General features: G+C 37.3%; 1 protein-coding gene across 1 annotated transcript in view; it reads left to right on the forward strand.

Moving 5' to 3' along the window:
- The window catches only part of LOC106080072 (uncharacterized), a 92,306-nt gene that overhangs the window by 38,812 nt on the left and 36,043 nt on the right, over window positions 1-17,451 (forward strand). The window contains exons 13-16 of the mRNA XM_056043157.1: window positions 405-449; window positions 2,321-2,419; window positions 4,426-4,524; window positions 10,253-10,351. Of these exons, the coding sequence (XP_055899132.1) occupies window positions 405-449; window positions 2,321-2,419; window positions 4,426-4,524; window positions 10,253-10,351 (342 nt within the window). The remainder of the gene's footprint in view (window positions 1-404; window positions 450-2,320; window positions 2,420-4,425; window positions 4,525-10,252; window positions 10,352-17,451) is intronic.

Consider the following 17,451-nt stretch of genomic DNA (forward strand, 5'->3'; position numbering starts at 1 on the left):
CATCCTTGATATTGTTTAGTTGATCGTAAACATCTGCATCAAGACTATTGAGTGCGATCTCCTCCAATCATTTCTGTGGACCCGTCAGGTGGGGGGGGGGGGGGGGAAGGAGGGTTTCGTGATATCTTTAGGAACTCAGCAAACATAGCTTGACTCGAAACGGGATTGGAACTCGAGCCCTTTGATAGGTTGCCAAGCCGGTTCTGCCTCTCAGCCTCATCCCCCCCACCCCCCCCCCCAACATGATGGAGCTCTTCAGACATAAAGGTTGGAACACAATCCAACCTTCCATCGGGGTCAAAAGTTTTCAATGGGGAATCGGTTTGAACCCCTAATGGGACTCTTACACAATTTGTTCAATAAAGTTACAGGGGATTCATTTCTTGATTTTGACCCTTGTACAGATAATGATTTAGATGGCCTCGTTGATGAAGATGTCGGAAATGGAGGTATGTCATTTATTTACTTTTTTAAATCCATCGGAAAAGCTTTCTCCTTCTCCATTTATTTTTTTCATTCTAACTTTCTCTTTCCATGTCTCTTTCTCTATCTCTTTCCATGTCTCTTTCTCTATCTCTTTCCATGTCTCTTTCTCTATCTATTTCCATGTCTCTTTCTCTATCTCTTTCCATGTCTCTGTCTCTTTCTATCTCTCTTCTCATCTTCTTCTTCCTCGTTCTCATTTTTATGTTGGAGAGTTCAGATGACTAGACTAATATATGAGATGAACTGCGCAGTGGTTTTCCAAACCAGGGAGCTCTCATGTCCCTTTCTCTCTGTTTTCATGTCTACTTTTCTCTCGTTCCATGTCTCTTTCTCTCTCTCTCTCTCTCTCTATATATATATATATCCGTATTTTTTTTCTCTCTCTTTCTATGTACTTTCTCTCTCACTTTTAATTTTTTTTTCTCTTTCTTTCTATGTCTCTTTCTCTATTTCTTTCCATATCACTTTTCATGTGTGTTTCTCTTTTTAGAATGTCTCTTTTATCACCTAACTGCATATTTCTGTCTATTGCGTTATTTTACATTATTTTCATACACATTATAAAAGACATAAAAGACTTTTGACCTATTTGTAAACGAGGCCTTAAAATATTATTACTTGGTAAAATTTGTTCTAGATCTCTATTTTTCTATTTAAATTATTAGAGTGTCCATATCAGTCTCTATACCACTGTAGGATATATGTATTTCACCTTTAAGATGGCGCTAAGGTTAGAAAACCAAAGTTTAAAAATGTATTTGCCTTTAGAAGATCCATTATATACATCCAATAAGTTAAAAAACAAGGTTACAAAGACAGTTTGTGTGGAAACACAAACTCAAAATCGGCCCACGAAGTGGTCCACCAAGGAAGGTAAAAAGGCAGGTTTCAATATTGTCAAAATGAAATTTTTATCAAAGACAAATGACATAGAAAAATGGAGAAAGAAGGTTGACAGATCTTGTTTGATGGCCCAGCGGTCAAGCAGACCAAAGGTAGGTGAAAGTGAATGTGAAGTTAGATGTTAAACTGGCCTAACAGATGTCTTATAATGAATATGTAATTGATCTAATTGTCTTGTAATTGATCTAATTGTCTTGTCTTATTCCTCAAGAATAAAACATTTCAGTAACCCCCCCCCCAATTTTTTGTCTATATCTTTGGTTAGGTGTTCTATGATACATATCCAGCATTGCAGTTCACGTGATAATATTAAAAGCTGCTTATTATTTGTTGTTTTAAATTATTTCTGACTTATATGCATTCTAAATAATTTTTTTCTCTTTAAAAAAATAGTAAACATTTTTGTGTGTGTAAATATAGTACTTAGTATAACAGAACTTACAAAACTTAACAATAAAATTTTAAAAACTTTTTTGGTAAAATATCTACAACCATTTGCATAAATGTGTTAAAAATATAGTAAATGTCGACCTCCCCTAATATAGAGCTTTAAGTGTTTGTTACTATTAATAGTGAATAGTTGTAAAAGTGGTGTATTTTTATGAAAAAACTGCTTGCATAAGTGATTTAAAAAATTAGATTTTTCGCTTTCAGAAAAGAAAAAAGTAGCCGTTGCATCAGAACTTTGAATGGTCTAAAATATTGTGATGACGGATTTTCCCTCTCTTTTCTAGTTTACGAGATCTAAACGGGACGGACGGACAGTCAGACGGACAGGGCGCACAAAACTAATAGCATCTTTTCCCCTTTCGGGGGCCGCTAAAAAAACGAGGTATAAAATAAATGATCTACTCCATACATAGTTAATAACGTTCAAGAAAAAAAAACGACAGGGTTTAAAAGTTTTTTTGTCTCCTGTAAAATTCTGCAGAAATACAAAACTGTGCTGGTGACAGTATCTGTAACGCTGACCTCAAAATTTGCCCTGAAGGATGTTTGCCAGGATTTTTTGGACCTTGCTGCTCATTATGTAACGTACACTTGAACTATAGATAACATTAGTTGTCACTTTTGAACTGAGAAATGTTTCCAACAACTTTAGAGTATTATCTTATCATATCTGTCATATACGAGGCGTGTTAGAAGAAGAAAACAATATTATTCTTTATTGTTTTAAAAGGTTGTTATTTTCATACTAAAAAAAATAAATAGTCTAGTTTGACAGTTCAATTTATTCAAAGTATTAAAAAAAGAAATAATTAAAAAATAAATGAATTTCAACTTGGCTAGAAATCTAGAAATATGTATCTTAAACAGAACATTTGTCATCGGGTATTTTTGCATGTAGGCCCTAGTCATTGAAAAGTTTAATACGTTAATTGCGTGGACTGTAGATCTTAAGTTCTATCATTAGAATAGTATATAGTCAATTAGATTTAACATTCGCTTTATCAGGATTTGTTTCTCGGCCCGGTGGGAAAAGGGCGGAGTAAAATGATTGTCCATTTAATAAAAATCTATCATTCAATAGTTGTAAAGAGCAAAATAATAGCTCTATAAGTTTCTATACTATTTTTTAAATTAAAAGTTAGAGATTAGGATTAGTGTTGTGGTAGAGTTAGGGTTAGGGGAAGAGGTAGCGTAGGGTTAATCCTTTTTTTCACTTTAACGAGTGTCTTTTACACTTAATCTAAGTCAGTGATGCCCAACCTAATTCAATCTGCGGGCCATTTTAATTTCCAACACTAGAGTCGCGAGCCACATGATGAAAAAATACAAAAACGTAATGAAATTGACATGAAACTATTTTATTTCAAACCCGAGGATCTAGTACTAACATTGAATTATTGGAATAGTTAAATTTTCTCTTTGCACAAAAAAAATGGCGTAAGTTCTGTTGATATTTTGTTGCTCTTGTTTTTAAAAAACAGCCTCAGACTTTCTTTATAAAAACAAACATGTTGGTATCATATGCTACAAAAAAAAGTAAAGGTCTGTTCACTTTCCTAGTAGATTCTATAGTCCTATTTCATGAACGTACAAATGTTAAATGCCTTGATAATAAGCCATTAGAAAAAAGATTAGGGTCCTAACGTAGGTAAAGATACATTTTGGAAATAATTTTTTTTGAGGGGGTGGGGGAGGGGAGATTTTCTATATTTTGTGCCGACATTTCGGCGGGCCGGATGGAAGCACGTTGCGTGCCGGATCTGGCCCTCGGGCCATATTTTGGGCATCGCTGATCTAAGTCATTCGCACATTATCTGGTAATGTGAATAATAGAAACAGTTTTCAATACACAATACACAATACAATAACGGACTGCCTTAATTACTCTGCACAATAACTAGTTAATCTACACAAGACCTAATTGATCTGCATAATACCTTGTTGATCTGCCAATTAACGGACTTTTGCACTTGAGCGGTACCATATACATTAACATAGCATCATTTCAACGGGTGGCTTCTGCTAATAGTCAACTTCAATTTCTTCTATCGGAATGCATGTGTGCAAATACATTTCTTCTATCGGAATGCATGTATGCAAATACATTTCTTCTATCGGAATGCATGTATGCATGTATGCAAATACATTTCTTCTATCGGAATGCATTCAAATACATTTCTTCTATCGGAATGCATGTATGCATGTATGCAAATACATTTCTTCTATCGGAATGCATTCAAATACATTTCTTCTATCGGAATGCTTGTATGCAAATACATTTCTTCTATCGGAATGCATGTATGCAAATACATTTCTTCTATCGGAATGCATTCAAATACATTTCTTCTATCGGAATGCTTGTATGCAAATACATTTCTTCTATCGGAATGCATGTATGCAAATACATTTCTTCTATCGGAATGCATGTATGCAAATACATTTCTTCTATCGGAATGCATTCAAATACATTTCTTCTATCGGAATGCTTGTGTGCAAATACATTTCTTCTATCGGAATGCTTGTATGCAAATACATTTTTTTTTGTTTTGTTTCCTGAAACAATTACATTGCCATTTTTTTTTACAGTAGAAAATAACTGTGCTGACAACCTCACCTGTCATATCAATAACAAGACCTGCCCCAACGGCTGTCTAATTGGATACACGGGAGATTGTTGTTTGGAAGGTAAACGCTAAGGTATCTTTAAGAGTAGGTTACTGTCTACCAAATGCGCCAAAGGCAATAGTGAACTTTGATTTCGAGGACAGAATTAATGAACACCTCGGTAATGTGGCGTTTAGTTTTTGTCTCTGAAAGAGATTCGAACCTTTCTTCACGGCACTGAAACACAACTAGATCAACACATGTGTACTCCGTACGCCATAATTATCTTATAATTTAATCATTAATAAGACAAGTTACTAGTGGTGTCTAATTTATATATTTTATTAATTAGATCTATAATACAAATATATATCCTGGGGGGGGGGGGGGGGAGATGTCAATTCAACTTTGTACTAAAGGAAATGCACATTAATAGCATTACTCCTTGGGTTACTCTACTTTCGATGTTCGCCGTTCCTGTATCAATTAAGGTTTTATACTACCGATCTCTGTGGAAAGCTTTCTGACCTGTATGACTAACAGTGCTGAAGGAGGTTCCTAGCCCTCATACAAAGTACAAATCCATTTTTTCTTTATAGCCAAATCTAACTACAAATATGTAAACCATTCAGTAAAAACAAACATTAAAAAGTCCAATTCTATTAAATGTCTCGAAGTACTACCCTGTCTAAATGGAAATACATGAAGCTCTATTGCTTGATTGCTCTTACCCACTGAAGCTTCTATATGTAATGCTCTCCACTTGCTATACTGAGAGCCAATATTTGTCTAATATCAGTGTGACGATACGTAAACACTTGCATATAAAAGTTTCATTTGTGCTTTAAAAACGTTCGGGAGAAACGTTTGCTGTTAAATTGTTTTTCTTTTTATTACCCATCCCCTGACCAACTTGACCAGGGGTATTAAAGTGATAAAACTCATCCAGTGTGACCTTCGTCCAACTAACTACCTCCCTCCCCGCGTCTAGCGAGCTGAGCAACCAGATTAATATCTACTCTGTCCCATTCTCCTCCGCCCATAAAAGGAATAACAAGTAACAAGAGAGTCAGGTTGTGACATCTTCCCGTCCAAGCTTAATAGAAATTTAAAGTTCAATTTAACTGGACGCGGGTAACTTAGAAATTTAGAAGCCTTAATCCCATGGGGTCAAGCACAAATGTTATTTTAAAATAAAATTCAAAATACCCCGAATCCATTGGACCGGCACTACTGGCTATGCTAATGAGTTCAAGTCCTAATCTATATAAGAGTGGACTCCAACTCTCACAGACGCTCACACCCGCCAGACAGCTTTCTATATTTAATAGGCAAGGCTGGAACTTAGTTTCTCTCGTAAAGCCGCCTATAGTTTAAACAACCGTGGTAGGTTGCTCTTGTTTATACAAATCTTTATATGTGTATTATTTTGTGCATTCATTAATACTATGTAAGTATGTAACCTTTTATTTTATCTTCAACACATTGTTTATTATCAATGGGCTATGTTTACGCCTATTTTAATTATTTTATTATTTTCCTCAACCTAGCGTTGAGATGATTTAATCTAGATCTACTGGAGCAATCGGGTCTTTTACAAGATTCCGAATCATATACTCTCTTACTAGATCCATGTATATGTTTTGCTGTATAACATGTAAGCTTATTTAGTGACGGCATGAGATATACTATGTCAGTCTATGGCATTTACAGTCTTCTTGTTTTAAATCTATTCAATCCCGCTATGTTGGGAATAAGATTTGATCTATGATCATATCATTCCCTCCCCTTTATATTTGCATATTTACCCATTTAATCATAAATGATTTATATAACATTGCCCACTAGAGATGTATGCAACTCTCTTCTTTTATGTTGGTTTTATTAGCATATATTCTTGTTCACTATTAAACATTTTGCTTGGTTTATCTCCCTTATTTTTGTTTTGTTTGATATAATATTGAAGTTCGAAATTTAAACCTGTGGTTTACTTGTATGATCTTAGCATCATGGTTTATAGCCTCACGTATTGCTTAATGTAGTTATTTCCCCTGTTTCACTTTTGTTAAATGTATTCATTGAACGGAATGAGCTCTATGCCTCACATGCACAATCTGATTGATTGCATGGCATACGACAGCTCCTACCTATTGCCATGAAGAAGTTTCTAAGTGCATCTTTCTTTTCAGCCTGGTTGTTATTGGTGGTGCAATATCACGCACACTAGACTCGTAGTCTTTTCACCACTAGATCTGCACTGTCTACACCTGTTAGATCATCAGCTTCGACTGGATCTGCAGCGTCACCAAACCTGAGCCTACAACGTCTGAACTCACCCCCCCCCCTTTCTGTCAGCGAGAAGGAATCTCAGTAGTGCCCACTACAAACGGCCCTAAAGCTCAGTGCCCACTACCAATTGCCTACGGTTCAGTGCCCAGATACTTGCCCAGTGTTCAGCGTCTACTGCCCAGCTTAAACTGCCCAGTCCAGGCTCCAGCTGTCCTCTGCCCAATATCTACTGCTCACTACCTACGGTCCTGAGAATACCCTTCCCAGATTTCGATACAGTCGTACTCCTCTTCGACTCAAGCCTCATCCCTCTACAAGAAGATTCAGCTCCGAGTCCCTCCTGCATCTAACAAACGAGTCCAGCGGCCAACCAACCAACGAAGAAAGATAAGAACTAAAAATAGAAACACTTATCCACTCCTTCATATGCAATCTATGATGAAATTAATCCACCTGAATCATTGTTGACACACTACCCAAGCTAGTAGTGATATTGTTGTTAAATAAATTTGTATTTTTTAAATTCAACCTATAGTCAGTTCATTTCTTCTAATTGTTGCTCGTAGTGTGCCTGTTCAATATTTACTTATGTGAGCGGGGAAACTCAAAATTACTTCGCCTAGAGTAACGAACCAAAATTTATTTTAAAAACCTCGCCACAATCAGCGTGACTGATTTCAATGCCCTGTTAAAAATTGTTGGTAAAGTCGAGTAGGCAGAGCATGAGGCCATTGACTACTAGGCTGGTAATTGCATGCATGCAAGATGCCTTGGATCAGATGTTTTTAAGGACATCTCTGTGGTTTAGAGCAGTGGTTCTCAAATCGTGGTTTGCTGACCCCTCAGGTGAAAAGGGGTCCGCAGAAAGATATAAATTATATACAATTGAAATAACTTTTTTCGGCTAAAGTCACTCGGATAATTTGAGCAATAATTAACTCATTACTCACCACAGTTTGATATGTCTATCATGGGCGTAGCCAGGGGGGGGGGGATTGGGGTTCAAACACCCCACGAAATGAAATTCCCCCCTCAAGGGGGGGGGGAGACGGACTTTAGTGACTGATTTTTTGCTTTGATTTTGTTTATTTTAGGTGAGATTTTAATACTAAACCATCACTTGCCCCAGCGCAGCCAAGGGGGGTTTGAGTTTAAACCCCCTAGCAGGGGGTTCTGCAATCCAATTCCCCTCTTCTATAAAACAAAACAAACAAAAAATAATGCAAATGACAATCCCCAAATTCCAAGATCATAGCTAAGGAAGGTTTTGATTTTAAAACCCCCTCCAAAATTAACTATAAAACCCCCTCTTGAATATAAAAAAGGAAATTACACACTGAGAATGCTATGAGCGTAGCCAAAGGGGGTTTCAGCGAGGTTTAAAGCTATAAAATACCCTTCAAAAAAAAAAAAGCAAATTACACACTCTAAATTCTATGAGTGTAGCCAAAGGGGCTTTTAAGTTTTGAATTAAACCCTCCCCCCCCCCTTTTCAGATGGGTTTAAAGCTAAAAAAATACCTCTTCAATATTAAAAAAAACAAATTACACACTAAAAAATCTTTGAGAGTAACCAAAGGGGTTTTAAGTTTACCCCCCCCCCCTTTCAGCGGAGTTTGAACCGAAAAGATACCTCTTCTATAAAAAAAAAGCAAATTACAGACTCAAAATGCTATGAGCGTAGTCAAAGAGGGTTTTGAGTTTAAACCCCCCTTCATTTGGAGTTTGATGCTAAAAAAAATACATCTTCAATATAAAACAAAATGTAAATTACACACTAAAATTCTTTGAGCTTAGCCAAGCCAAAGGGGAGTTTTAAGTTTAAATCCTCTCTTCCAGATGGTTTTTTTTTAAAGTTTAAAACCACTCCAGATGTTTTCGAGTTTAAAATCCCCCTATAGAGAGTTTTGAGGTTGAAAGCCCCCTCTTCAATATTATTCTAAAGCAAACTACACTCACCAAATTCTATGAGCATAGCTAAATAGGATTAAAAAAATCTCTGGAGGTTTAAAACCCCACAACAGATGATTTTGACGATAAAACTTCCATTTTCGATATAAAATCTAAAGCAAACTACAGTCACCTAATTCTAACGGCGCGGGAGGATCTAAGTAAGTAAGAATAGCACAATTTTTTAAATAAAACTTTTTAATAGCAGAATAATGCATTTTGCATTATTGAGGTTTTCAATACCGGAAATAGTGCTTGGCGGCGGTGCTCCGCTCCGCGCTGGCAGACCCCATTGCTTTCAATGGCTGGGAGTCTATAAGTTTTCCACTAACTCCAGGAAGAACCTATTCAAGGATAATGTCTTCCGAAAGAATGAAGAGTCAGAATGTAATAAAGATTTATTATATATATATATATACATATATAAAATATCTTTTTTTTCTGCGGGGGGGGGGGGGCTGAGGGTGGCGGGGAGAAACAAATTCCCCCCAACCCCCCCCCCCCCCCGGAAAAAAATATCTTGTCTACGCCCATGATGTCTATTATTAATTATTCTTTGACAGCCTAAACCAAAGATATGATTTGAACAAACCCAGATCCCAATCAAAGATAAATTCTTACTAAAACAGAAGCAACTTATTGAAATATCCACAAACTGAAAAATAAACCAATGTCTGAACAAAGGTACCACTTCAATCTTGTCAACACTGTACACCACGGATCCATGAACGTAATGAATGTGTTCATAACTACAAGAAACCAACTAGACATTTGTCTTCATTTCAAAGTGTGGTTCGCTAAATGGACCCGGACACATATGCACTCCTAAAATCTCACTAACCTTATCAATATTTGAAAATTGTATTTTAAACTAACGTTTTAACCACAATATAATTTGCTATTATGCAGCATTTTCAATTTTGGGTCCGTGGGCAAGTTTTGATTATTTCAAGGAGTCCTCTGGTCAGAAAAGTTTGAGAACCTCTGGTCTAGAGGCTAGCTCGCTTACTACTGTGTTGCTGCGAGGCGGAGGGGTGGGTTTCAGCCCTTCTCGTTGCAATCCCATAGTTTCGTTATATTTTATTCACTATCTACTCTCATTACAAATCTGGTCCCTAGTGCTGCCTTTAGAAATGTATGCATCATTTATTGTCTAAATGTAAAAGATATTTTGTACTTTGTTCAAACTTTGTTCATTGAGACAATTTATTTTAAGAAATAGTTACACATATGTATACTTTGGTTGTTTTTTTTTTTGAATGAATGCTGAGAGCTAAAAATAGCTTATATCCACTCGCTCCTTCTTTCAGTATATCCAAGATTTTACAAGTTACCTTTCCTGGATCAGCTTGAAATATTACACAATTATTGTCCCCTCCCCCCCCCCCCAAAAAAAAAAAAAAAACATGATTGAATAAAAAAAAATCAATTAATGAATAAACTAGTGGTAATAAATTAATTTTGTTTGATATGTAAAAAAAAAAGAAAACAAATCATACAGTATTTAGAGATATGACTTTGAATGTGCATTTCTTTTTTTATATTCTGCTTGTTGCTTTGAACTTTGACAGTTGAAAGCCATTGCCTGAACAATGAGACCTGCGATCCAGTGAACAAGACTTGCCCTACAGGTTGTCAAGAAGGATACCAAGGAGAATGTTGCCTGCACGGTAAAGAATGCAACATTCGTTATAAGTACAACACATTTAGTTTATACATCTCACCAGGGGCGGACTGGCTATATGGGCAAACGGGCAAATGCCCGGTGGGTCGGTACCAAATGGGCCGGTCTGGTCGCGACCAAAGAAAAAAAAATGTAACGCAGACAACTTTTTAAAAAAGTAACAGCAGCAAGACACAAAGGCCCGAACACGTTTTCTTGTGTTTTTTTTTAAATTCTTATTACAATTAATTTTCTTTGAAATTCATCAAGAATATCAACAAAAAAAAAATAAAAAAAAATACACTGTATGTGTTATCATTTGCAAAATGTTAGACCGTACTTTCTGCAATGCACGAGCGGCATGGACTGCTTTGATGTCCTCGAGGCTGTGTTTGGCCTCATCATTTTGCTGGTCGGCATGGGCCTTTGATGGAGGTTAAGTTAGAAAACATTGCTATGACGCAGAAAAAAAAAAGATAGGCGCGACAATTAGAAATTAACTTCAACACATATACACAGCCGCGAAATAGCAAACCACGCAACTTATTCACAGCTCAATATGGGTATAAAGCTCTTCTTTCTGCGATTTGATAAGAAAAAGTAAGTTTCTTTTTGTTTATTTTTAATAACATAGATCTAAAAATACTACACTTAATTAAAATATTGAATTAAAAAATAAATCAAGATCTAAATCAATTTTTATACTATTATAATTAATGGCAAACTTATGCTTAGTAATAATAATAAGGCTAGTCTTCGAGTCCGAAGATTAGTGAGGAATGCAGTATTTCCCTTGGCTGCGCAGCCCCAGCTCAGACCAACATATTTTGACACATCCAGGTCTGGCCCGCGGGCCGTATTTTGGGCATCACTGCCGTAAACGGACAGCCCCTTAATGTGGTAGACCACTTCACATATCTGGGTAGTATAGTGTCAAATGACGCCTCACTTTCAAGGGATGTTGATAACCGTCTGGCCAGGGCTAGTAGCGCTTTTGGACGCCTTCACTTTTTCGATGACGGCTTGGTATCATGATTTAACATTGTGAGTTTATGAAATTGGACTCTGAATGTAGAATCTACCAGGAAAGTGAACATATCTTTACTTTTTTGTTGAACATGTTAATAAGCCAACATATTTATTTTATATAGAAAATGTGGCTGTATAATAAGACAACAACATGGCATTCTTGGTTTGAGTCGCATATGAAAGTTTGTTAAACTAGAGGTTGGAGGATCCGTGGGAATATGGTTTATACATAGACCGAAAGAGGCGTCAGCGTATGCAAATTCGTTTACCGCGTTCTGGAGGTCATGTTCATTGTGAGCTAGCAGGGCGCAATCATCGGCATAGAGTAGCTCCGTCATGACCATCTCCTTTGTTTTTGTATGGGATAGGCCCCCACGCTAATTCTAGGTGTAAATTATTCAATGAAACAATTTTAGAACTTAAAACAGATTTTCCGCGGCCTTCTGATTTACCAGGAGCTCCTGGAAATATCCTGACATTGCAAAATATACGAAAAAGTCCTGGAAATCTCCGGAAAATATCTTTTGAAAACTCATAAAATCTCCTGAAATATAGACAAAATTGTAATTTTGAGGTGTCATTCAATATTGAAAACGTCAATCCTACGCGCGATAAAAAAACGGCATTATGCGTTACCCGTATTTGTGGAATCTGGTGAAAGAATCTTCTCGTGCCTCAAACTAATGAAGAATTATTTGAGGTCAAAAATTCCCTAAGATAGATTGAAACATTTGGTATTTATGTCACTGAGCGTGATCTATGTAGGTAAAAAAAAATTTTATTTACTGTATGACTTCGCTACACGCAAGGCTCGTAAAGTAATTCTGTACGTAGTAAGGAATGAATAAAATCCAAAGATGAATTTATTTTTTTATACAAACTATTAATTTTCACTTATTATCATTAACCCCCACCCAAACTGAGACCCGCAAAATCTGTTTTGCATAGGGCCCCGCAAAGGTTAAGTCCGGCCATACTATTTAGTGACGAGTGAATACAGTAAAGATTACTGGTTCTCCCCCCTCTTTTTTTTCGCCGCAAAAGTTACGTGGGGTAACTCTAGTTCGACCTGCAGAAATAAGAGAGTTATCTTTCCATAACTTTTGGTGGTGTTAGGCATGGTTGGGCCATGAAGAGAATTATTATTAATATCAGGTGACCGAGCCTCGCTCGAATGAATAATTTGTTAAGGAAGGATATATACCCGAAGTCATTTTGGGAATATTGTTGTAATTACGAAAATGAACGATCGGGTAAAGACTATCAATCCGAAGAGTTGCTTTTTCGTTCTGTCAGTTCTCAATGTAATTGTACATGGCGATCAGAATAGAAAGTCCCTCAACAGGTGGCCTATAGAAAACCACAGCTCACATTGCTTCTTTCGCGGAAAACTATTGGGCTATTTTAGGCTTGGAAGAAAGTCTTTGCAGTGTAACTTCTAAAATGGTTACTTTCTGACATTTAATATTGCACTTAATATATTCATTATGGCTCTGAGACAGGCACACTTTACAGAAAACAACTAAGACTTCTTGAGTGCTTACACCAAAGATGCTTGCGCTCCATCATGGACATACGGTGGCATGATCGCACTACAAACAGCGATGTCCTTGCCAACGCAGGTATGGACAGAATAGAGGGACCTCTTTTGGTACGACAGTTGCACTGGGTAGGGCACGTATCCCGTATTGGAGACGAACGTATGCCAAAGGCAGTCTTTTTATGGTGGTCGACGTAACAGAGGCGCCCCACGGAAACGCTTCAAAGACCAGCTTTCAACTTTCCTTGGCTGACATAGAAGAGAGCACCTGGTTGTATGCGGCCTCCGAACGAGACAGCTGGAAGTCACTCACGAAGGCCGCGGGATACACATTTGAGACCAAAAGAAAAGCGAGACGGCGAAAAGAAAATCTAAATCGACCACCTGCGGACAATGGTTATGCTTGCCCTGGATGTGGCAAAATATGTAGGTCACAGCTGGGGCTGCGCAACCACGGGAAATACTGCATTCCTCACTAATTTTCGGACTCGAAGACAAGCCTTAATATTATGGCTTTAGTAAGAATCATCAGGTGATGCAAAATCTCTACGTTATAGTGTAAAAGGTGCACCTAGTAACAAAGTAAAATTGCGCATTTTTTCCTAAGAGACTTAAAAACATCGCGTTAGTATTCTAAAGAAGCGTTATTGTTAGGCATCTCTTTTACTCCGTCAACCTTTCAGCTTACTAAAAAAAAGATTGCCAAAAATATGTTCGTCTCCCTTACGGAATAAGTGCCCTGCAAAGCGTGACTGTCGGATTATAAGAAGTTCATACCATTTTCAAGAATATCGCTGTTTATATTGCGGTCTTTGGTGAAGTCGTTCAATAATTCTTAGTTGCTTTCTATAAAGTACTCATATCTCAGATCCATATAGAGGGGTTGAGAGAATCGGTGGTTGACAATGATTTCTGTAGACAGACGGAGCTATTTATTTCGCCACACTCTCGCTTGGAGGCGTCCAAAAGCACGACTATCCCTGATCACATATCAACCTCTCTTTAAAGCAATGCGTCATTTGATACTATGCTTCGCAGATAATGTGAAGTTATCTACCACTTTAAGGGAAGTCTATGCGCGGTGATCTTTGGGCTGAGTAGGTTTTATTGGGTGACTTCTGGAACATGACTTCTGTTTTACCGAGGTTTATAGGTTAACCAAAAAAAAAAAAGAAGCAGCGTGATGAAAATTCGTTGATTGCGAGCTGGATATCATCAGGGCCAGCCTTAGGCCTATGCTGCCGCAGTGGACCCCGAAGATTCAAAAGCCCCGCGCTGATTCTAGGTGTAAATTATTAAATTAAACCATTATAATTGGGTTTCCGTGGTCTCCTTGTTTTGAAATCTCCTGAAACTCATACAAATGTCCTTCAAAAGACAAAATTATCATTTTGGGGTGTCAATGAATATGGTAAACGCCAGTCCTACGCGTGATATGAAAAAAACGGCATCGTCAGCTTTCATTTAATAAAAATGTTATGCAAATACGAATTTATTTTCTAATACAAAATCTTTATTTTCACTTATTATCCTTATCCCTACCCTTACTGGTCCGCGCGCAATCCATTTCACATAAAGCCCCCCAAAATGTTAGGGCCGGCCCTGGTTGTGCAAGTAAGGTATAGATAATGGGACAGTCAGTAGACCTCGAAGCTTAAACACATTGCAATAATTCATCAGAAAATAATAAAGTAAAAGCTACCTACGGGTGTAAGCAATTAAAGTGTAAACAATTTATAAAGCCTTTAAAACGCAATAACTAATCATACATAAAGATATTTAATTTCATTAAAATGTACAATAAGATGGTGCGCAAATATTTAATTACGCCAAATGAATCATTAAAACCTGTTCTTGTTTGCGAAGAAAAGTCTTATTGTACTGCTGTGAGCCTAGTGACGTAAGCGGCGTCAAGTTTTTTCCCATTGACGTCATATAGAAAATTTCATTCATAAAACATTCTAGCCAAAATTAATTTTTCGATAATGGGCCGTTTTCAAACCGATATAACGGTCGACTTCGAGTTTTCCTGATGTGGCCAATGAGTTGAGAATTTTTTTCTCACTATTATGCACATACCGTGAAATTTTAAAGAAAATCGTTAGAGCCGTTTTCGAAATAAAATTTATATATATATATATATATATATATATATATATATATATATATATATATATGCCAGAATTGCTCGCTTAAGAGTATAGGATAATATCAGGTGACCGAGCCTCGCTCGGATGAATAATTTGTTAAGGAAGGATATTTACCCGAAGTTATTTTGGGAATATTGTTGTAATTACGAATATGAACTATCGGGTAAAGACTATCAATCCGAAGAGTTGCTTTTTAGTTCTTTCAGTTCTCAATGTAATTGTACATGGCGATTAGAATAGAAAGTCCCTCCAATAGTAGGCCTATAGAAAACCACAGCTCACGTCTTAACGTTTTACATTGCTTCTTTCATGTAGAACTATTGGGCTATTATAGGCTTGTAAGAAAGTCTTTGCAGTATAACTTCTAAAATGGTTACTTCATGACATTTAATACTGCAATTAGTATATTTATTATGGCTCTGAGACATGGACACTTTAAAGAAAAAACTAAGACTTCTTGAGTGCTTTCACAAAAGATGCTTGCGTTCCATCATGGACATACGGTGGCAGGACAGCACTACATACAGCCATGTCCTTGCCAACGCCGGTATGGACAGTATAGTGGGACTTCTTATGGTCCGACAGTTGCACTGGGTAGGGCACGTATCCCGTATGGGAGACGAACGAATGCCAAAGGCAGTCTTTTTTTGTGAGCTAAAATGTGGTCGACGTAACAGAGGCGCTCCACGGAAATTCTTCAAAGACCAGCCTAGTCGTCAACTTTCCTTGGCTGACATAGAAGAGAGCGCCTGGTTGCATGCGGCCTCAGAACGAGACAGCTGGAGGTCTCTCACGAAGGCCGCGAGATACACATTTGAGACCAAAAGAAAATCTGCTGCCGATAACAAACGCAGACGGCGAAAAGAAAATCTAAATCGGCCACCTGCGGACAATGGTTATGCTTGCCCTGGATGTGGCAAAATATGTAGGTCACAGTTGGGGCTGCACAGCAAAGGGAAATACTGCATTCCTCACTTATCTTCGGACTCGAATTTCATACCATTTTGCAAGAATATCGTTGTTTGTATTGTGGTCTTTGGTGAAGTCGTTCAAGAAGTCTTAGTTGCTTTCTATAAAGTACTCATGTCTCAGATCCACATAGAGGGGTTGAGAGAATACTGGTTGACACTGAATTTTGTAGACAGGAGGAGCGATTTATTTCGCCACACTCTCGCTTGGAGGCGTCCAAATGCACGACTATCCATGATCACATATCAACCTCTCTTTAAAGCAATGCGTTAATTGATAAAATGCTTCCCAGATAATGTGAAGTTATCTACCACTTTAAGGGATGTCTATGCGCAGTGATCTTTGGGCTGAGTAGGTTTTATTGGATGACTTTTGTAACATGACTTCTGTTTTACCGAGGTTTATAGGTTAACAAATAAAAAAAAGGCAGCAGCGTGATGAAAATTCGTTGACCGCGAGCTGGATATCATCAGGGCCAGCCCTAGGCCTATGCTGTCACAGTGGTGGACTCCGAAGGTTCAAAAGCCCCGCGCTAATTCTATGTGTAAATTATTAAATTAAACCATTATAATTTATAATAGGGTTCCCGTGGTCTCCTTGTTTTCAAGGAGCTCCTGGAAATCTCCTGAAACTCATAAAAATATCCTTAAAAAGACAAAATTGTCACTTTGGGGTGTCAATCAATATGGTAAACGCCAGTCCTACGCGTGATATAAAAAAACGGCATCGTCAGCTTTCATTTAATAAAAATGTAATGCAAATACGAATTTATTTTCTAATACAAAATCTTTATTTTCACTTATTATCTTTATCTCTACCCTTACTGGTCCGCGCGCAATTCTCACATTTCACATAGGGCCCCGCAAATGTTAGGGCCGGCCCTGATTGTGCAAGTAAGGCATAAATATGCTGTGTTATGACCATTTCCTATGTTTTGGTATTGGACAGCAGACTTCGAAGCTTAAACACATTGCAATAATTCACCAGCAAAATAATAACAAAGTAAAAGCTACCTACGGGTGTAAGCAATTAAAGTGTAAACAACTTATAAAGCCTTTAAAACACAATAACTAATCTTACATTTAGATATTTAATTTCATTATTTTTCTTCCATAAATTCCTAATGGATCAATGTACAATAAGATGGTGCGCAAATGTTTAATTACGCCAATTGAATCATTAAAACTTGTTCTTGTTTGCGAAGAAAAGTCTTAGTGTACTGCTGTGAGCCTAGTGACGTAAGCGGTGTCAAGTTTTTTTTCCCATTGACGTCATACAGAAAATTTCATTCATAAAACATTCTAGCCAAAATAAATTTTTCGATAATGAGCCATTTTCAAACCGATATAACGGTCGACCTCGAGTTTTCCCGATGTGGCCAATGAGTTGAGATTTTTTTTCTCACTATTATGCACATAC

Source organism: Biomphalaria glabrata, chromosome 10 (genome assembly GCF_947242115.1).
Source record: "Biomphalaria glabrata chromosome 10, xgBioGlab47.1, whole genome shotgun sequence".
Lineage (NCBI taxonomy): Eukaryota > Metazoa > Mollusca > Gastropoda > Planorbidae > Biomphalaria > Biomphalaria glabrata.